The following is a 23,146-nucleotide window of genomic DNA, read 5'->3' as shown; positions in this document are numbered from 1 at the left end:
TTACTTCAGAGGAGCAAGCATCTTTAAATTTCATGGCTGGAGTCACCATCTGCTGTGATTTTGGAACCCAAGAAAATAAAGTCTGTAAGTGTTTCCATTGTTTCCCCATCTATTTGACATGAAGTGATGGGACCAGATGCCATGATCTTAGTTTTCTGAATGTTGAATTTTAAGTCAACTTTTTCACTCTCCTCTTTCATTTTCATCAAGATCTCTTTAGTTCCTCTTTGCTCTCTGCCATATGGGTGGTATCATCTGCATATCAGAGGTTACTGATATTTCTCCTGGCAATCTTGATTCTAACTTGTGCTTCATCCAGCCCAGCATTTCGCATGATACACTCTGCATATAAGTTAAATAAGCAGGGTGACGATATACAGCCCTGATGTACTCCTTTCCCAATTTGGAACCAGTCTGTTGTTCCACGTCCAGTTCTAACTGTTGCTTCTTGACCTTCATACAGATGTCTCAGGAGGCAGGTAAGGTGGTCTGGTATCACCATCTCTTTAAGAATTGTACACAGTTCATTGTGATACACACAGTCAAAGGCTTTGGCATAGTCAATAAAGCAGACGTAGACGTTTTTCTGGAACTCTCTTACTTTTTCTATGATCCAAATGATGTTGGCAATTTGATCTCTGGAGCCAACTTGTGGAGCAAGATGGTGGAGCAGAAGGACATGCACTCATCTTCTCCTGTGAGAATTCCAATGTTTCAACTCGCTGCTGAACAACCATTGACAGGAGAATGTTGGATCTCACCAAAAAATGATACCCCATGTCCAAGGGCAAAGGAGAAACCCAAGCAAGACTGTAGGAGGGGTGAAATCGTGTTTAGAATCAAACTCAATACCTGCCAGAGATGCTCAGAGGGCTCAAACAAAACCTTGTGTGCACCAGGACCCAGAGACCCCACAGAGACTGAGCCAGACCTGCTTTTGAGTGTTTGACTGTCTCCTGTGGAGGCATGGGTCAGCAGTGACCTGCTGCAGCAGCATGGGCTCTGGGTGCAATAGACCTGGGTCACACAGCATGTGGCATAAGCTCTCTTGGAGGAGGTCGCCATTAACCCCGCCATAGAGACACTGAGCAGACAACCCACAAACTGCAGAACAATAAAGAAATTCTCATATTGTTAAGAAAGTTCTAGGATCCACAACAGATTTCCCAACCTGGGGATCTGGCAAAGGGACTGAGAACCCCCAGGAATTTGACTTTGTAGGCCAGTGGGATTTGATTACAGAACTTACACAGGACTGGGGAAATAGACTCTTGGAGGGCATAAACAAAACCTTGTGCATATCAGGACCCAGGAGAAAGGAGCAATGGTCCCACAAGAGACTGGCCCAGACTTGCCTGTGAGTGTCCAGGAGTCTCTGTAGACATGTGGGTCGACAGTGGCCTGATGCAGGGTCAGGGGCACTGACTAAAACAGTGCATGAACAAGACCTTTTAAAGGAGGTTGCCATTATCTTCATTACCCCTAATAGTTTTGTCTCAGGTCAAACAACAGGGAGGGAAGACAGTCCCACCCTTCAACAGAAAATTTGATTAAAGATTTACTGAGAATGGATCCACCCATGAACAAACCCCAGTTTCCCCCACTGTCAGTCTCTCTCAACAGGAAGCTTCCATGAGACTCTTATCCTTATCAGACGGAAGACAGGATGAAAATCACAATCACAGAAAACTAATCAAACTGATCACATGCACCACAGCCTTGTCTAACTCAAAGAAACTATGAGCCATGCCGTGTAGGGCTACTCAAGATGGATGGGTCATAGTGGAGAGTTCTGACAAAATGTGGCCCACTGGAGAAGAGAATGGCAAGCCACTTCGGTATTCTTGCCTTGAGAAGCCCATGAACAGTATGAAAAGGCAAAAAGACATGACACTGAAAGATGAACTCCCCAGGTCAGTAGATGCCCAATATGCTACTGGAGAAGAGTAGAGAAATAACTCCAGAAATAATGAAGAGACAGAGCCAAAGTGAAAACAATGCCCAGCTGTGGGTGTGACTGGTGATGGAAGTAAAGTTTGATGCTGTAAAAAGAAATATTGCATAGGAACCTGAAATGTTAGGTCTATGAATCAAGGTAAATTGGAAGTGGTCAAATGGCAGATGGCAAGAGTGAACATCGAAATTTTAGGAATCAGTGAACTAAAATGTACTGGAATGAGTGAGTTTAATTCAGATGACCATTATATCTACTACTGTGGGCAAGAATCCCTTAGAAGTAATGGAGTAAACCTCATAGTCAACAAAAGAGTCTGAAATGCAATACTTGGATGCAGTCTCAAAAATGACTGAATGATCTGTGTTTATTTCCAAGGCAAACCATTCAACATCATGGTAATCCAAGTCTATGCCCCAACCACTAATGCTGAAAAAGCTGAAGTTGAACAGTTCTATGAAGACCTACAACACCTTCTAGAATTAACACCAAAGAAGATGTCCTTTTCATCAAAGGGGACTGGAATGCAAAAATATGGAGTAAAGAGATACTTGGAGTAACAGGCAAGTTTGGCCTTGGAGTACAAAATGAAGCAGAGCAAAATTTAACAGAGTTTTGCCAAGAGAATGCACTGGTCATAGCAAACACCCTCTTCCAACAACACAAGAGAAGACTCTACACATGGCCATCATCAGATGGTCAATAGCAAAATCATATTGATTTCATTCTTTGCAGGCAAAGATGGAAAAGTTCTATACAGTCAGCAAAAACAAGACTGGGAGCTGACTGTGGCTCAGATCATGAAGTCCTTATTGCAAAATTCAGACTTAAATCAAAGAAAGTAGGGAAAACCACTAGACCATTCAGTTATGACCTAAATAAAGTCCCTTATGATTATACAGTGGAAGTGACAAATAGATTCAAGGGATTTGATCTGATAGACAGAATGCCTGAAGAACTTTGGACAGAGATTCATGACATTGTATAGGAGGCAGTGATCAAGACCATCCTCAGGAAAAAGAAACAATAAGAGGCAAAATGGTTGTCTGAGAAGGTCTTACAAATAGCTGAGAAAAGAAGAGAAGTGAAAGGCAAAGCAGAAAAGGAAAGATATACCCATTTGAATGCAGAATTCTAAAGAATAGCAAGGAGAGATAAGAAAACCTTCCTAAGTGATTAATGCAAAGAAATAGAGGAAAACAATAGAATGGTAAAGACTAGAGATCTCTTCTAGAAAATTAGAGATACCAAGGGAACATTTCATGCAAAGGTGGGCTCAATAAAGGACAGAAATGGTATGGACCTAACAGAAGCAGAAGATATTAAGAAGAAGTGGGAAAAATACACAGAAGAACTGTATAAAAAAGATCTTCGTGATCCAGATAACCATGATGGTGTGATCACTCACCTAGAGCCAGATATCCTGGAATGCGAAGTAGTGGGCCTTAGGAAGCATCACTAAGAACAAAGCTAGTGGAGGTGATGGAATTCCAGTTGAGTTATTTCAAATCCTAAAAGATGATGGTGTTACAGTGCTGCACTCAATATGCCAGCAAATTTGGAAAACTCTGCAGTGACCACAGGACTGGGAAAGATCAGTTTTCACTCCAATCCCAAAGAAATGCAATGTTAAGGAATGTTCCAACTACTGCACAATTGCACTCATCTCACACTCTAGCAAAGTAATGCTCAAAATTCTCCAAGCCAGGCTTAAATAGTATGTGTACTGAGAACTTCCAGATGTTCAAGCTGGGTTTAGAAAAGGCAGAATAACCAGAGATCAAATTGCCAACATCTGTTTGATCATTTAAGGAGCAAAGTATACTCTGAATCAGCTTGCTTAATGTACAGATAATCACTTTCTTTACATTCCCTACATAATAATGTACTTGGCACTTTGAGATTAAAAAAAAGTTGACAGTGGTTGTCCCTTACATTCCCTTACAGCTCTCTTTTATGAACTTAATGTGCCTTCATAGTGCTCTCATAAGTGTAAGGTCTGGGTCCCAGAAAATAGAGGACATCCTACTGAACAGTAGGATGGCAACTTCTCATTCCACTAAATTAACCAGGCAGATTCCAAAGACAAATCTGCTTTCTTCCAGGAAGAGTGGAACAATAAAAAGTGGCTCTGCTAATGTCTGTCTTTGGAATCATGTGTCTATGGTGGGCACAGCATTCTGTCTTATTTGGAATCCCAGACCTAGGGTATTCTTGCCTGTAAGTCTGAACAGAAAGCAGTTGTATTGACCCACCTCTTCAGTGAAGGATATACAGAGAATTACTCATGTTTGTCAAACAGCTCCAAAGAGAAAAAGAGGCAGCAAGTGCTTGAGCATACATCTCATCTTACCTATACAGTTCTATCAAGAAAGCAATTGATCAATGTAAAAGGCAATTCTGGAACTTCAATGCACTATTTGCCTTGAGGTTTCTTTCTGATGGTTGACTGTCTCAGAACTTTTTAGGTATCAATTGGCAGTGTACCTTTTCAGACACTGGCTTTTAGTATTCTGCTAGATGTGTTTCTTTTACTATTTACCATTGCAATCCACACTTGATTTGGCCAGAGCAATTCCTTCCTACAATCATTTGAATTAAAATCAGGCTTGCAGACATTGAAACTTGAGCTAGGAAACTCAAATATCATCTTCCTCCATAGTTTCATTCCCATAGGAGATTAAGTTAAGGCTGCAAAGGGTCATTGCCAGGTGAGGACTAAATTGAAAGAATGCAGATACTTCAAAAAATCAGGCTCTGCATAATAGAAGACAAATGCAGAATGTAGGAAAAGAATTTACTTTCTTCTTCTCCCATCTACACATATACTGCTTTTACTACCCCTACCTGCTCTTGCTGCCTATGCTGTAGTGATTTTACCGTTATTCAATAAATGTTTACTTGAACCAAGAATGATGTCATTTTTGTCTTAGTGTATGCTGGCCCAGCTGTTTCTCTTCCTGCCTCATCCTAGATCTCCTCCCTTCCTTTAAAACCCTATGTTCCCACATAAACCTTTGTTACTATGGGAAGTGACCACAAGAGAATATGTATTCTTTTTCATACCCATTGATTTTGAGAGATTGGGCAGAGTAGGGAAATGAACATAATGTGGCGTCTCCAAGAACATAGGTTGAGTTATGACCGCTTAATTGCCTTACATAAGTGACTTTACCTCCCTAGCTTCAACTTTTTCATCTGTAAAATAGGGCAATACTCTCTCATTCACTGTATTTTTGTAAGGTTCTTCTCTGAATTATGAGTGTCCTCAAAGGTTTTATTATTTACCCTCTGAATATCTCTTTTCCATTCATTTCCTTGTCCACCTGAATTCATTTGAATGTTGCGTTTGTGTGCGTGTTTAGTTGCTTCAGTCATGTCCAACTCTGTGTGACTCTATGGACTGTAGACCACCAGGCTCTTCTGTCCATGGAATTCCCAAGGCAAGAATACTGGAGTGGGTTTCCATGCCCTCCTCCAGGGAATCTTCCCAAGCTAGGGATCAAACCCATGTCTCTTATGTCTCCTGCATTGGTAGGTGTGTTCTTTACCTCTAGTGCCACCTTGCTGCTACTGCTGTTAAGTCGCTTCAGTTGTGTCCGACTCTGTGCGACCCCATAGACGGCAGCCCACAAGGCTCCCCCATCCCTGGAATTTTCCAGGCAATAACACTGGAGTGGGTTGCCATTTCCTTCTCCAATGCATGAAAGTGAAAAGTGAAAGTGAAGCCGCTCAGTCATGTCTGACTCTTAGCAACCCCATGCACAGCAGCTTACCAGGCTCCTCCGTCCGTGGGATTTTCCAGGCAAGAGTACTGGATTGGGTTGCCATTCCCTTCTCCAAGTGCCACCTTTAGTTCAGTTCAGCTCAGTCGCTCAGTCATGTCTGAATCTCTGCGACCCCATGAATCGCAGCACGCCAGGTCTCCTTGTCCATCACCAACTCCTGGAGTTTACTCAAACTCATGCCCATTGAGTCGGTGATGTCATCCAGCCATCTCATCCTCTGTTGTCCCCTTCTCCTCCTGCCCCCAATCCCTCCCAGCATCAGGGTCTTTTCCAATGAGTCAGCTCTTTGCATCATCAGGTGGCCAAAGTATTGGAGTTTCAGATTCAGCATCAGTCCTTCCAATGAACACCCAGGACTTATCTCCATCAGGATGGACTGGTTGGATTTCCTTGCAGTCCAAGGGACTCTCAAGATTCTTCTCCAACACTACAGTTCAAAACCATCAATTTTTCAGCACTCAGCTTTCTTCACAGTCGAACTCTCACATCCATACATGACCACTGGAAAAACCATAGCCTTGACCAGACGGACCTTTGTTGGCAAAGTAATGTCTCTGATTTTTAATATGCTATCTAGGTTGGTCATAACTTTCCTTCCAAGGAGCAAGCATCTTTTAATTTCATGGCTGAAATCACCATCTGCAGTGATTTTGGAGCCCGCAAAAATAAAGTCCAACACTGTTTCCACTGTCTCCCCATCTATTTCACATGAGGTGCTGGGACCAGATGCCATGATCTTAATTTTCTGCATGTTGAGCTTTAAGCCAACTTTTTCACTCTCCTCTTTCACTTTCATCAAGAAGCTTTTTAGCTCCTCTTCACTTTCTGCCATAAGGGTGGTGTCATCTGCATATCTGAGGTTATTGATATGTCTCCCAGGAATCTTAATTCCAGCTTGTGCTTCTTCCAGCCCAGAGTTTCTCATGATGTACTCTGCATAGAAGTTAAATAAGCAGGGTGACAATATACAGCCTTGACATACTCCTTTTCCTATTTGGAACTAGTCTGTTGTTCAATGTCCAGTTCTAACTGTTGCTTCCTGACCTGCATACAGGTTTCTCAAGAGGCAGGTCAGGTGGTCTGCTATTCCCATCTCTTTCAGAATTTTCCACAGTTTATTGTGATCCATACAGTCGAAGGCTTTGGCATGGTCAGTAAAGCAGAAATAGATGTTTCTCTGGAACTCTCTTGCTTTTTTGATGATCCAGCGGATATTGGCAATTTGATCTCTGGTTCCTCTGCCTTTTCTAAAACCAGCTTGAACATCTGGAAGTTCTCGGTTCACGTATTGCTGAAGCCTGGCTTGGAGAATTTTAAGCATTACTTTACTAGCCTGTGAGATGAGTGCAATTGTGTGGTAGTTTGAGCATTCTTTGAGATTGCCTTTCTTTGGGATTGGAATGAAAATGGACCTTTTCCACTCCTATGGCCACTGCTGAGTTTTCCAAATTTTCTAGTGGAGGTGATGGAATTCCAGTTGAGCTATTTCAAATCCTGAAAGTTGACGCTGTGAAAGTGCTGCACTCAATATGCCAGGCTTCAGCAATATGTGAACCGTGAACTTCCAAATGTTCAAGCTGGTGTTAGAAAAGGCATAGGAACCAGAGATCAAATTGCCAACATCTGATGGATCATTGAAAAAGCAAGAGAGTTCCAGAAAAACATCTATTTCTGCTTTATTGACTATGCCAAAGCCTTTGACTGTGTGGATCACAAGAAACTGTGGAACATTCTGAAAGAAATGGGCATACCAGATCACCTGACCTGCCTCTTGAGAAGCCTGTATGCAGGTCAGGAAGCAACAGTTAGAACTGGACATGGAACAACAGACTGGTTCCAAATTGGGAAAGGAGTACATCAAAGCTGTATACTGTCACCCTGCTTATTTAACTTCTATGCAGAGTACATCATGAGAAATGCTGGACTGGAGGAAGCACAAGCTGGAATCAAGATTGCTGGGAGACATATCAATAACCTCAGATATGCAGATGACACCACCCTTTATGGCAGAAAGTGAAGAGGAACTGAAGAGCCTCTTGATGAAGGTGAAAGAGGAGAGTTGAAAAGTTGGCTTAAAGCTCAACACTCTGAAAACTAAGATCATGGCATCTGGTCCCATCACTTCATGGCAGATAGATGGGGAAACAGTGGAAAGAGTGGTAGACTTTATGTTTGGCGAGGCTCCAAAATCACTGAAGATGGTGACTGCAGCCATGAAATTAAAAGACACTTACTCATTGGAAGGAAAGTTATGACCAACCTAGATAGCATATTAAAAATCAGAGACATTACTTTGCCAACAAAGCTCCATCTAGTCAAGGTTATGGTTTTTCCAGTGGTCATGTATGGATGTGAGAGTTCGACTATAAAGAAAGCTGAGTGTCAAAGAATTGCTGCTTTTGAACTGCGGTGTTGGAGGACTCTTGGGAGTCCCTTGGACTGCAAGGAGATCCAACCAGCCCATTCTAAAGGAAATAAGTCCTGGATATTCATTGGAAGGACTGATGCTGAAGGTAAACTGCAATACTTTGGCCACCTAATGCAAAGAAGTGACTCATTTTGAAAAGACCCTGATGCTGGGAAAGATTGAAGGTGGGAGGAGAAGGGGACGACAGAGGATGAGATGGTTGGATGGCATCACCGACTCGATTGACATGAATTTGGGTAAACTCCAGGAGTTGGTGATGGACAAGTAAACTTAGCATGCTGCGGTCGATGGGGTCACAAAGAGTTAGACACAACTGAGTGACTGAACTGAACTGAACTGAACTCAGGGAATTAAACAGGGGCTCTGTATCAACCTAGAAGGGTTGGATGGCGAGGGAGATGGGAGGGAGGTTCAGGAGGGAAGGGACATATGTATACCTATGGCTGATACATGTTGATGTTTGACAGAAAATAACAAAATTGTGTAAAGCAATTATCCTTCAATTAAAAAATAAATATATTTATAAAAACATTCACCCATTCTGTTCCATTTCAGTTCACTGATTTTAAAATGTCAATATTCACTCTTGCCATCTCCTGTTTGACCACTTCCAATTTACCTTGATTCGTGGACCTATCATTTCAGGTTCCTATGAAATATTATTCTATACAGCATCGGAATTTACTTCCATCAGCAGTCCCCTCGACATCTGGGCGCTGTTTTTTGCTTTGGCTCTGCCTCTTCATCCTTTTTGGAGCTATTTCTTCCCGGTTTTCCAGTAACTTATTGGGAACCTACCAATCTGGGGAGTTCGTTTTTCAGTGTCATATCATTTTGTCTTTTTATACTGTTCATGGTGTTCTCAAGGCAAGAATACTGAAGTGGTTTGCCATTCCCTTCTCCAGTGGACCACGTTAAGTTAGAACTCTCCACAATGACCTGTCCATCTTGGGTGGCTCTACCTGGCATGGCTCAAAAAGATGGCAGAGTAGGATGTGCGCTTATCTTCTCCTGTGAGAACTCCAAAACTGCAACTCGCTGCTGAACAACCATCAACAGGAGAATGTTGGACCCCACCAAAAAGAGATACTCCACATCCAAGAGCAAAGGAGAAGCTCCAACAAGACACTAGGAGGGGCAAAATCACATTTAGAATCAAGCCCCATCTCTGCCAGAGATGCTCGGCGGGCTCAAAACCTTGTGCACATCATGACCCAGAGACCCCACAAGAAACTGAGCTGGACCTGCCTTTGAATGTTTGAGTGTCTCCTCTGGAGGCATGGGTCAGCAGTGGCCTTCTGCAAGGCACGGGCTCTGGCCACACCAGACCTGGGAGGCACTGTGTGTGGCATAAATCCTCTTGGAGGAGGTCACCCTTAGTCCGACCATAGAACCACGGAGCAGACGACCCACAAACTGGAGAACAATTATATCAAAGAAGTTCTCACACTTCAGCATACTTCCTTCCAGTGAATATTCAGGGTTGATCTTCCTTAAGATTGACTGGTTTGTTCTTGCTGTCCAAGGGACTTTCGGGAATCTTCTCCAGCACCACAGTTTGAAGGCATCAATTCTTTGGTGTTCTGCCTTCTTTATGGTCCAGCTCTCATAACTGTATGTGACCACTGGGAACACCATAGCTTTGACTATATGAACCTTTGTCGGCAGTGTAATGTTTCTGCTTTTCAACACACTGTCTAGGTTTGTCATTGCTTTCCTGCCAAGAAGCAATCATCTGATTTCAGGGCTGCAGCCACCATCCACAGTGATTTTGGAGCCCAAGAAGAGGAAATCTGTCACTGCTTCCACCTTTTCCCCTTCTATTTGCCATGTAGTAATGGGGCTGGATGTCGTGATTTTTTTTTAATATTTAGTCTTAAGTCAGCTCTTTCACTCTCCTCCTTCACCCTCATAAAGAGGCTCTTTTAGTTCCTCTTCACTTTCCCCCATTAGAGTGGTATCATCTGCATATCTGAGGTTGTTGATGTTTCTCCTGCCTGTCTTGATTCCAACTTGTAACTCATCCAGCCCAGCATTTCTCATGATGTGCTCAGTGTATAGGTTAAACAAACAGGGTGATAGCAGACAGCCCTGTCGTACTCCTTTCTCAATCTTGAACCAGTCAGTTGTTCAATACAGGGTTCTAACTGTTGCTCCTTGACCCACATACAGGTTTCTCAGGAGACAGGTAAGATGGTCTGGTATTTCCATCTCTCTAAGAGCTTTCCACAATTTGTCATGATCCACATAGTCAAAGATTTTAGCATAGTTGATGAAACAGAGATAGATGTTTTTTTCTGAAATTCCCTTGCTTTCTCTATAATCCAGTGAATGTTGGCAAGTTGATCTCTAGGTCCTCTTCCTTTTCTAAACCCAGCTTGGACATCTGGAAGTTCTTAGCTTGCATAATGCTGAAGCTTAGCATGAAAGATTTTAAGCATGATCTCAGTAGCATGGGAGATGAGTATGGTTGTCCAATGGTTGGCATATTCTTTGGTACTACCCTTCTTGGGAATTGGGATGAGGATTGACCCTTTCCAGTCCTGTAGCCACTGATGGGTCTTCTAGATTTGCTGACACAATGAATGCAAATCTTGATGGCATCCTCCTTTAGGGATTTGAATAGTTCTGCTGGAACTTCATTGCATCCAGTAGCTTTATTAACTGCAGGCCTTCTTAAGACCCTCTTCACTTTGCACTCCACAATGTCTGGCTCTGTGTGACTAACCACACCACCATAGTAATCCGGTTCATTAAGATAGTTTTTTATACAGTTCTTTCATGTATTCTTTTCATCTCATCTTGATCTCTTCTCTACTAGGTCTCTACTATTTTTATTCTTTAAACCTGTTATCCTTTTATCCTGTTCATTGAAGAAGACCTTCTTGTCTCTTCCAGCTATTCTTTGAAACTCTGCATTTAACTGGATGTATCTTCCCTCTCTCCCTTGCTTTTCACTTCTCTTCATTCAGCTATTTGTAAAGCCTCCTCAGATAACCATTTTACCTTCTTGCTTTCCTTTCCCTTTGGGATGATTTTGTTTGCTGCCTTCTGTACAGTAGTACGGACCTCTGTCCCTAGTTCTTCAGGCACACTGTTAACTAGATATAGTCCCTTGAATCTATTTGTTACCTCTACTGCAAATTCATATGGGATTTGATTTAGGTCATACCTGGCTGGCCTAGTGTTCTTCCTGGTTTTCTTTAGTTTAATCCTGAATTTTGCTATGAGAAGTTGATAATCTGAGCCACAGTCAGCTCCAGGTCTTGTTTTTGCTGACTGTGACAAAAACAGGTCTTGTTTTTGTGACTCGGACAGCTTCTCCATTGTATGTATCTCATCTCCCCCAAATAAATTCAAGACGATTGAGTTCAGAGACAAAAATGCATTATCACCCTTAAGGGTTCAATGTCTCACACTTAATATGCTCTCAAATAATACTAGCTTATTTATTCTGCTCTTTTCACAAATGTGTTTTTATCACAGCAGCATAAACTACCAGACTGAAAATAAATCAGAAACTTCTTCTAACTTGAGCAGTAACTAATGATCTCATACAAAAATTTTTACTCAAAGGAGTTGGAAATAAGGCTATATATAATATGCTAGAGTATGAAGTCAATATTTTCCTGTGTCCAGCATTTGACAAGGAATATAATACTTCTGAGCTCTGGTTATCATTACCACTGGAAAGCTGTATTAGCAAATTCAAGCAAATTTTGTTTTTCATATGAAGATTTTTACTTGATAAAAATATCACACCTAGAATATTAAATTATAAAAATTAAAGAGATGATTTTCACTCTCTTTAGCTGGACTTAGAAAGCAATTTTGGTGAGTTAAGGAAAGCTTGGTTCTTTTCTGCTGGATTCTTTTAAAATGTCATTCTTGTCACAGCCAATACATTGATATAGAATAACTGGAATCAGTTGTACATAATTATTATGTACCCTAAGTCTTGATCCTGACCTACTGAATTTTCAAACCAGGTTGATGGATACTCATGGATAGTTAATGAAATAGTTGATGGATAGTCATCAAATCACAAGAGAAGAGAACAAAAGAGGACAGGAAGAAAAATACATATAAGACAAATCCAAAATAATTAAGAAAATGGCAATAAGAATGAAAATATAGATCATTACCTTAAATGTAAATGGATTAAATGCTTCAACCAAAGGACATAGACTGACTAAATGGATACAAAAGCAAGACCCACATATATGCTGTATCTACAAGAGACCCACTTCAGATCCAGGGACACATACAGACTGAAAGTAAGGGGATAGAAAAAGGTACTCCATGCAAATGAAAATCAGAAGAAAGCTGGAGTAGTAATACTCATATCAGACAAAATAGACTTTAAAATACACTGTTATGTGAGACAAAGAAGGACACTACATAATGATCAAGGGTTCAATCCATGAAGAAGGTATAGCAATTGTAAATATATATGTACTCCACACAGGAACACCTCAATATATAAGGCAAATGCTAACAGCCATAAAAGGAGAAATCTACAGTAAGACAATAATAGTGGGGGACTTTAATACCCCGTTTACATCAATAGACAGATCATCCAGACAGAAAATCAATAAGGAAACAGAGGTCATTTAATGTGCCTTAAATGACATGTTAAACTGGATGGTTTCATTCTGCTGCTTTGAATGAAATGTTCTTTAAATATCAAATTCATTCAAAGCAGCAGAATACACATTCTTCTCAAGTGCACATGGAATATTCTCCAGGATAGATCATGTGCTGGCGCACAAAGCAAGCAGTGGTAAATTTGATAAAACTGAAATCACATCAAATATCTTTTCTGAGAATAACACTCTGAGATTAGAAATAAACTACAAGAAAAAAATGTAAAAAACACAAACATGTGGAGGCTAAACAATATGTTACTAAACAGTCAATTGATCACTGAAGAAATCAAAGAGGACATCAAAAAATATCTAGAGACAAATCAAAACATAAACATGATGGTCCAAAACCTATGGGACACAGGGACTTCCCTGGTAGTCTAGTGGTTAAGACTCCATATTTACATTGCAGAGGGCATAGGTTTGATCCCTGGATGGGAAACTAAGATCCTGCATGCCACATGACACAGTCAAGAAATGAATAAACGGACAAAAAACCCAAAACCTATGGGACACAGCAAAAGCAGTTCTAAGAGGAAAGCTTATAGCAATATAATCTTACCTCGGGAAAAAAGAAATCTCAAATAAGCAACCTAAACTTATACATAAAGCAATGAGAGAAAAGAAGAACAAAAAACCCCAAAATTAGTAGAAGGAAAGACATGATAAAGGTCAAAAATAAACAAAATACTAATGGAAAAAATAGCAAATGTGAATGAAACAAAAAGCTGGTTCTTTGGAAAGATAAACAAAATTGATAAACCTTTAGCTAAACAATTAAAAGAAAAAAGGAAGAGGACACAAATCAATAAAATGAGAAATGAAAAAGAAGTTACATCCAGTGCCAGAGAAATAGAACGGATCATAGGAGACTATTACAAGCAACTATATGCCAATAAAATGGACAACCTATAAGAGAGGGACAAATTCTTAGAAATGTACAACCCCTCAAGACTGAATCAGGGGAAAAAAACAGAAAATATGAACAGACCAATCACAAGTACTGAAATTGAAACTGATTAAAAAACTTCCAATAAACAAGAACCCAGGACCAGATGGCTTCACAGACACATACTATCAAACAGTCAGAAGAGTTACTACCTATCCTTCTGAAACTATTTCAAAAAACAACAGCAGAAGGAACAGTCCCAAACACACTCTATGAGGCCACCATCACTCTGACACTAAAACTAGATAAAGATATCACACACAAAAATTATAGGCCAAAATCACTGATGAATATAGAGGCAAAAATTCTCAACAAAACACTGGCAAACTGAATCCAACAATAAAATATAATGATCATACACCATGATCAAAAGGGACTTGTCCCAGGGGTGCAAGGATTTTTCAACATTTGTAAATCGGTGTGATATACTACATGAACAAATTGAAGAATAAAAACGATATGATCATCTCAATAGATGCAGAAAAAGCTTCTGACAAAAGTGAACACCCAGTTATGACAAAAACTCTAGAGGGTACCTACCTCAGTCTAATAAAGGTCATATATGACAAAACCACAGCTTACATACTCAGTGGTGAAAAGCTGAAAGCATTTCCTCTAAAGATGAGAAATAAGAAAAGATACTCATTCTTGCCACTTTTATTCAACATAATTTTGGAAGTTCCAGCCACAACAATCAGAGAAGAAAAGAAAGAAAAGGAATCCAAATTAGAAAGGAAGAAGTAAAACTGCCACTGTTTGCAGACGACATGATAATATGAATATAACATCCTAAATGCACCACCAGAAAACTACTAGAACTCATCAATGAGTTCTGTAAAGTTTGCAGGATACAAAATTAATAGGCAGAAATATGCTGCATTTCTATACACTGAGAAGGAAAGATCACAAAGAAAAATTAGGGAAACAATCCCATTTACCATCACATCAAGAAGAATAAAATACCTAGGAATAAACTTACCTAAGGAAGGAAAAGACCTGTATTTAGAAAACTATAAGATACTAATGAAATAAATAAAAGAAGACACAAACAGATGGAAAGATTTACCATGTTCTTGGACTGAAAGAATCAATATTGGCAAAATGACTACAATACCCCAGCCATCTACAGATTCAATGCAATCCCTATCAAATTAACAATGGCATTTTTCACAGAACTAGAACAAAAATGTTCACAATTTGTATGGAAACACAAAAAACCCCAAATAGACAAAGAAATTTTGAAAAAGGAAAGCAGAACTGGAAGAGTCATGCTCCCTGATTTCAAACTATATTATAAAGCTACAGTCACCAAAACAGTATGATACTGACATGAAAATAGTAATATAGATCAATGGAACAGGATAGAAAGCCTAGAAATAAACCCACACACCTATAGTCAATTAATCTCTGACAAAGAGGAAAGAATATACAATGGAGAAATGAAATTCTTGTCAATAAGTGGTGCTGGAAAAACTGAACAGCTACATATAAAAGAATGAAGTTAAAGCATTCTCTAACACCATTCACAAAAATAAACTAAAAATGGATTAAAGACCTAAATGTAAGACTAGATACAATAAAATTCTCAGAAGAAAACATAGGCAGAACACCCTTTGACATAAATCTCAGTAATATCTTTTTGTATATACCTCCTAGAATATTCAAATTAAAACAAAAATAAACAAATGGCCAAGTAATATTTAATTGTATATACATACCACATCTTTATCATATATTAATGCATTATGTGGAATCTAGAAAAATGGTACAGATGACCTTATTTGCAAAAAGTAGAGACACAGTTGTAGAGAATAAAGGTATGGACACCAAGAGGGAGATGGGATGGGATGAATTGGGAAATTGAGATTGACATATAGACACTATTGATACTATGTATAAAATAGAGAACTAATGAGAACATACTATATACCTCAGGGAACTCTACTCAGTGCTGTGTGGTGATCTAAATGGGAAGGAAATCCACTTTGTTGTACAGTAGAAACTAACACAACATTGTAAAGCAATGTTCAATACTATACTTGAATAAAAATTAATAAAATAAAAAAATAAAAGCAAAAAATAAGCAAATTGGACCTAACTAAACTTAAAAGCTTTTGCACAGCAAAGGAAACCATAAAGAAAATGAAAAGACAACCTACAGAATAGGAGAAAATATTTGCATATGAAGCGACCAACAACAGATTAATCTAAAAAGTATAAAAACACCATGTGTAGCTCAATACCAAACAAACAAACAATCCAATCAGAAAATAGTCAGAAGATCTAAATATACATTTCTCCCAATAAGACATACAAATGGCCAAAAAGTACATGAAAAAAATGCTCAATCTTGCTAATTATTAGGCAAATGTAGATCAAAACTACAATAAGGTATCATCTCACGCTAGTCAGAATGGTCATCATCAAAAAGTCAACAAACAATAAATGCTGGAGAGAGGATGTGAAGAAAAGGGAACTACACTGTTGGTGGGAATGTAAATTGGTGCAGCCACTGTGGAGAACAGTACGGGATGTTTTGAGAGAACAGCATCGAAACATGTATATTATCTAGGGTGAAACAGATCACCAGCCCAGGTTGGATGCATGAGACAAGTGCTCGGGCCTGGTGCACTGGGAAGACCCAGAGGGATCGGGTAGAGAGGGAGGTGGGAGGGGGGATCGGGATGGGGAATACATGTAAATCCATGGATGATTCATGTCAATGTATGACAAAAACCACTACAATATTGTAAAGTAATTAGCCTCCAACTAATTAAAAAAAAAATAAACTAAAAGTAGAGTTACCATAAGATCTAGCGATTCCACTCCTGGGCATATATCTGGAGAAAATCACAATTTGAAAAGATACATCCACCCCAAAGTTCATAGCAGCACTGTTAATATTTAGAATAGCCAGGACATGGAAGCAACCTAAATATTCATTAACAGAGGAATGAATAGAGAAGATGTGGTGTGTGTATATATATATATATATATATATATATATATAAGGGGATATATATATAATGGAATATTACTCAGACATAAAAGGAATGAAATAATGCCATTTGCAGAGACGTAGATGGCACCTAGAGATGATCATATTAAGTGCAGTAGGTCAGACAATGACAAATACCAAGTGATATCATTTATTTGTGCAATCTAAAAAATAATAAAAATCAACTTATTTACACAACAGACTCACAGACTTAAAAAACAAGCTGATGGTTACCAAAGGGGAAAGGTGAAGGGAGGTTTAAATTAGGAGTTTGGGATTAACATACACATACTACTGTGGTGTTAGAGAAGACTCTTGAGAGTTCCTTGGACTGCAAGGAGATCCAACCAGTCCATCCTAAAGGAAATCAGTCCTGAATGTTCACTGGAAGAACTGATGCTGAAGCTGAAACTCCAATACTTTGGCCTCCTGATGCCAAGAGCTGACTCATTTGAAAAGACCCTGATGCTGGGAAAGATTGAAGGCAGGAGGAGAAGGTGATGACAGAGGATGAGATGGTTGGATGGGATCACCAACCCAATGGACGTGAGCTTGAGTAAACTCTGGGAGTTGGTGATGGACAGCGAGGCCTGGCATGCTGCAGTCCATGGGGTTGCAAAGAGTAGGACACGACTGAGCGACTGAACTGAACTGAACTGAACTACCATATATAAAATAGATAAGTAGTGAGGAACTACTATATAGCACAGGGAACTCTACTCAATATTCTGTAATAACCCATATGGGAAAAGTATCTGAAAAAGAATTGATATATGTTATTTGTATAACTGAATCACTTTGCTGTTACCTGAAAGTAACACAACACTGCAAATTAGCTATGGTGGTGGTGGTTTAGTTGCTAAGTCATGTCTGACTCTTGCAACCCCATGGACTGTAGCCCACCAGGCTCCTCTGTCTATGGGATTTTCCAGGCAAGAATACTGGAGTGGGTTGCCATTTCCTTCTCCAGGGGATCTTCCTGACCCAGGAATCGAACCCGGGTCTCCCGCATTGCAGGCAGATTCTTTACCGACTGAGCTATGAGGGAAGTCATAAATTAGCTATACTCCAATATAAAATAAAAATTAAATTAAAAAAAGATGAAAAATTAGGGTCATAAGTGATGAAGTAGTCAGAATTTTCTGCAGTAGTCAAATGGGATTTATTCTATATATGTTTTATTACTTCAATCATTCATATGTTCATGAATTATTTATATTGTTAAAATTAATAAAAAGTCATAAGCACCACAGAAAATCTTCTCAGAACAATACATCAATCTGTCACTTTTCATTTGCAGATTTTTTTCTATGCAAGTATATACATTAATCTCATCAGAGAAATCTCTTTAATCTCTTGACTTCATAAAGGTGTTTCTTTACCTCATATGCTTCTGTACTAAAATAAGGCTGGCATCTACCTACTGTATAGCACAGGGTACTATACTCAGTATTTTGTAATAACCTACAAGGGAAAAGAATCAGAGTCAGCAGGGGGAGGTAAAAGGAGTTGCTTGTGTTAATAAGTTCTTTGAATTGGGTAAGAGCTCCTTCCTTTTATATCTATAGATTTGGCACCGTTTGTCTTACTTTGTCCTAGTGACAATGCCTTATTCTAAAACTGGACTTCCTGGTAGAGAAACAACTAGATATCTAACTGGGGAAACATTTAGAAAGGCTTATTTCCCACCTCTTCTCCCCACCTCAATGCCTTTCCAGGTCCTTATTCAGCTGTATTCATTCCAGGTACAGTTTGTGATAACTACTACAAGTTCCCACTCAAAATCTCTGTCAGTTACTGCATTATTGGGACCAGCCTGGTACTAACAACAAAAAGAAATGTTGAGGCACAGAAGTAAGCATAATATCACATAGAGACAAAGAATAGGTGGCAACGGAATACATGACATGAGAACTTAACTTTTAGCTCTTCACCAAAATATCTCAAGATGACTCAATAATCTGATGGAAGAAACGTGGAGGGTAAAGTTCTGTTTATTTTTCCTTTGAGGGCTGCCTTTTAGAAGAGTATACTACATGGATGTGTAGCCTTGCTCATATATACTATCATTTATTTTTTCACGCATTAGACAATTCTAAAGCAGAATGGGAATGAGATTTTAAAGAAAATTTAACCAATGTGCATGAACCAGGGTAGAGTTGTTGCCCAATGATTGCATCAGTTCAAGAAAAGCACTACAAGTTACACTGGCAGAACTGTTCACAAACATGTTTAACACTGTTTATTATGTTTCCTGATCTATCTGATTGGTTATAAGTTATAATATCACAAACTGGCAAGAAACCTTTCAAGCTGTCATCTAATCCTACCTAAACCACCTATATTTGCTAAACAAATCTGGCTATACTTGCCTTTCTCCATCCAAATGGCACTTATGAGGTTGACATGCTTGCATAATCTTTCTGTACACTATTTTCCCTCTACACTACATTAGTTGTGTTAACATAGTCTTTATTAGTCTGCTGAGTGGAGAAAAGACTTCCTTCTCAACCTACTTACCTCGGTTGTCATCCTCATTTTCTTCCCAGGGCTCTTCATTTGCTAGCAATGGGTTCTGTGATTCATTCATAGACCTCATAGGGAAGGAGTGTCCATCACCAGGGCTGGTGGGAAAATGAAGGCAGTGAGATCTTGCAGCCTAGACTTTTTATGAAGGTAATAACCCTATTAGATGCAGGAGGAAGGTTCTTAGAAATATTTAAACCCTTTAGCTTATTGGCTAAAGTCAAACTGGAATGGGCTCTTATAATAGCATCATATAGTTACTCTATTGCTCTCAATTTCTATATCTCGTTTGTCTGAATCAGTGTTGACTGTTTTTTGTTTTTAAGCAGCTGTTTAACTTGCTTCCCACAATGCCCAGTATAGCAAAATGCACATATAGCAAGTTTCATAAATATAATTTAATGATGATTCCAATTTATACCCCATTATATTATTGCTTTGGCTCTAAATTTGCAAGAAAAATTAGCAGATTCAGAGTCACTGAATTCACTGGAGATAAGCTGCTGTTAATTGGTGATAAATAATAATGATGCCTGAATGCCCTGTTATTTGGCTTGTATGACAGAAAAGTTATTAAGGGCTGGGGGGAAAGCAGCAGAGTGAGGCATTTCTTAGAGTGCAGATTCTGGGGGGCTATTATCCTACCTCAGAATTGATAGTTCTTGACAGAGGATATAACTACACTGATTATAAGTGAGTGGGCTTTGATTTTTGCTCTTGTTCCTTATTTCAAAGAAGACTCATTGAAACTTCCCTTTGGTGGAGTGATTGTGTGTGTGTTTGTGTATGTATGTGTGTGAGTGGGGTGTAAATAACTGCTGGTAATAGTTATCAATCAACATAATGCACTAACACACTTTTATCTTGTGATTTATAGCCAGGGCAGTAGGATATACCACAGCTTTTAAATAAATGAACCTGTAAAATATTAACTGGTACAGTGGAACTATTAGGACAATTCTCTTCATGAGAATTTTTTCTCAATCACCAGCAAAGTTTCCTCAAATAAGTGAACAAATGGATGTCTGAAGAATGGATCTAAAGGAGGACTGAAAGAAGGCTATAAGCTTTGCGCCAGAGCTAGTTTGTTGATGGTAGTTTAATCTGGTACTTGAAGTCACTCAGAGGACACAAGCTCACCTCTCCTTTATTGGTTTCCCTTCATCCTTGCTGAAATTATAAGAATTACCTACAGTCTCTAAATCAATCTTTGTTTGTTCTTACTTAAATTAAAAACTTTAATCCAAAACTATGAAAAGTGAAGAAAAGAGAAATAATTTCTAAGACTATATTACACATAGCACTAAAAGCATTTGGGGGTATATTTTCCCTCTGTTGTTTCCTTTCTCTTTATATTTGTATATATCAAAAAACATAAGAATTTCCATGTCTATTGTTCTACTAATTCCATTTCTGGGAATTTTGCTAAAGCTAGAGATAGACACAAAAATGTCCATTATGCTATTACTTCCAGCCAATAATTAGGTCACAACCTAAACATCTAACAATATGGGATATATATATATATATATATATCCCTTTTATATATATACACACACACACACACATATATATATATATATGTTGTTTGGTGTCTTTAGTCACTCAGTCATGTCCAACTTTTTGCGACCCCATTGACTGCAGCCCACCAGGCTCCTCTGTCCATGGGATATATATATATATATATATATATATATATATATATATATATATTTATATACACATATATAGTTTTCCCACTGGATGGAATATGACATAGTCAAAGGTAATGGTTATAAAGACTATGTCACAATAAGGAGAAATGTTCACTGTATTTTAAGTGAAAAATATAAAATTCAAAATAGTATGTATACTGTGATTAAAAATACATACAAATACATATAGAAAAAATCGGTTGTTTACCAAATTCACTTATAAATGACTTGTACCAGTTTACACTGCACACAAACAAAGAATAAGAATGCTTACTTCATCACACCCTCACCTCCTGATTTATCTTCTCTGGTGGCTCAGCTGGTAAAGAATCTACCTGCAATGTGGGAGACCTGGGTTCGATTCCTGGGTTGGGAAGATCCCCTGGAGAAGGGAACGGCTACCCACTCCAGTATTCTGGCCTGGAGAATTCCATGGATTGACTCTCGCAAAGAGTCAGACATGACTGAGCAACTTTCACTTTCACTAACCTAGTAATGAAAAACTCAGGAAATAGAGTTTTACATTGAACAGATATCTGCTGCATAATACAGTCAAAATTAGATTGCCACTTCAAGTCATGGTCCCACATCAACTTCTTTCACTGGTAATAATTACCTACCTAGACCCAATAGGTATTAACCAGAACTTCTTGTTATCGCCAAACACTTGCTGGATATTTTTGATGAAGCCAAGGTTGAACCCATTTTTCTCTGGGCCACTCATAAACACTGGAGTACAGAAGGCCTCTAGGGAAGGGCAGGGAAATTGAAGAAAAGAAGAGAGCAATAATCAGGACTATTATAATTTTACAGTTCTCCATGAATGTGACTTGTTTCTATGGTGTCTTTCTGCTGTGGGACCGTAGGCCCCTCATTCTTAGTTTTTGCTAAATTATTTAGTAAAAACTAGCATAATCACTTTACTACAAAGCAAGTTTTTATCAAGTGCAGAGAATTGGCACTCTTTTTTTAAGGCAGAAGAAACACAGGATGAAAGAAATCAATGAATAGTAATGGAATAGTATGTATTTTGTATTGCATGTAAGGACTGAAAAACCAAATCTGAGTGCTTTATTTGAATCTAAATTGTAATAACAGCCAAATGGTCTCTATATTTAGAGCTGGTGCCAAAATAATGACACATAAAGAGATAGTAATGGCATTGATTTGGTTGTGAAACATTTCAGAAATGAAGATGTTCACACTGAAGCCTGCAATGTAAGAAACTGAGTTTTACTCCAGAAAAAATGTCAATGAGTGAACTATAATCACCTCAATGACTATAGAAATTGGACCATGTTAGTGCACATTATTTTTAGATACACATTTATCCCATTAAGCAAACATTTTCATTGTTGGACTCTGGCTGCACCTAGACATTTCCCTTTTGTTCTTTTTTCAGATTCTGTTATCACGAAGCTTTTAGTACTTTTCTATATTGTGGCTAATCTTCAAACCAAATGTGCTAATCTACCACCCTAGCAACTAAGTGCTATATATATATTTGGTTTAGAAAATAAGTGCAAATACTTTTTAGCTGTCGTCATTATTAGCAAATAAATTCCAAAAACATAGTGGCTTTCACACTATACTTTCCTCAAATTTACCTTAGCTAAACATTCAACATTTAGACACTTTCTCCTTAACCCTCATGCATTGATTTGTATACGGTATAAATATTTGTTTCACCATGAAAACAACTGTTGTATCGGATCCATCAGAAATATAGTTCTACAAATAACAGCCCAGAGTATAGAGTAATGGAAAATTTTTCATTTCTTGTGCTCATTTTCTATAGACTCACTTGTTCAACGTGTTTATCTCATTCCCACAGTTCCTACACAGCTCCTTGATAACTGTAGATATTCAATGATTTGTTGGTTTGGATTCTCTCTCAGAACGTTTTTAGAAGTGCTCAATGAGATTTTTCTACCTTTGTTGACCTTGACCTCTGCCTTCTGATGTTCTTTTCTGTGCTGATTCTTTCCTGCACTCCCTTATGTGAACACCTTTCAGAAATTTTTAAGCTGCAAATCTAGGGAGCTACCTGGAGAAGGAAATGGCAACTTACTCCAGTACTCTTGCCTGGAAAATCCCATGGACAGAGGAGCCTGGTAGGCTACAGTCCATGGGGTCGCAAAGAGTCCGACAGGACTGAGTGAC

General features: G+C 38.8%; 1 protein-coding gene across 2 annotated transcripts in view; it reads right to left on the bottom strand.

Moving 5' to 3' along the window:
- The window catches only part of ZDHHC15 (zinc finger DHHC-type palmitoyltransferase 15), a 135,073-nt gene that overhangs the window by 28,343 nt on the left and 83,584 nt on the right, over positions 1 to 23,146 (bottom strand). For both annotated transcript variants that reach the window (XM_061136366.1, XM_061136367.1), the window contains 2 exons: positions 21,604 to 21,730; positions 19,284 to 19,387 (listed from right to left, as the gene is read on the bottom strand). In XM_061136366.1, coding sequence (XP_060992349.1) covers positions 19,284 to 19,387; positions 21,604 to 21,730 — 231 coding nt within the window. The remainder of the gene's footprint in view (positions 1 to 19,283; positions 19,388 to 21,603; positions 21,731 to 23,146) is intronic.

This window comes from Dama dama, chromosome X (genome assembly GCF_033118175.1).
Source record: "Dama dama isolate Ldn47 chromosome X, ASM3311817v1, whole genome shotgun sequence".
NCBI classification, from domain to species: Eukaryota; Metazoa; Chordata; class Mammalia; order Artiodactyla; family Cervidae; genus Dama; species Dama dama.
Note: the sequence above shows the minus strand (reverse complement) of the source record. Positions and strands in the feature narration are given on the sequence as shown.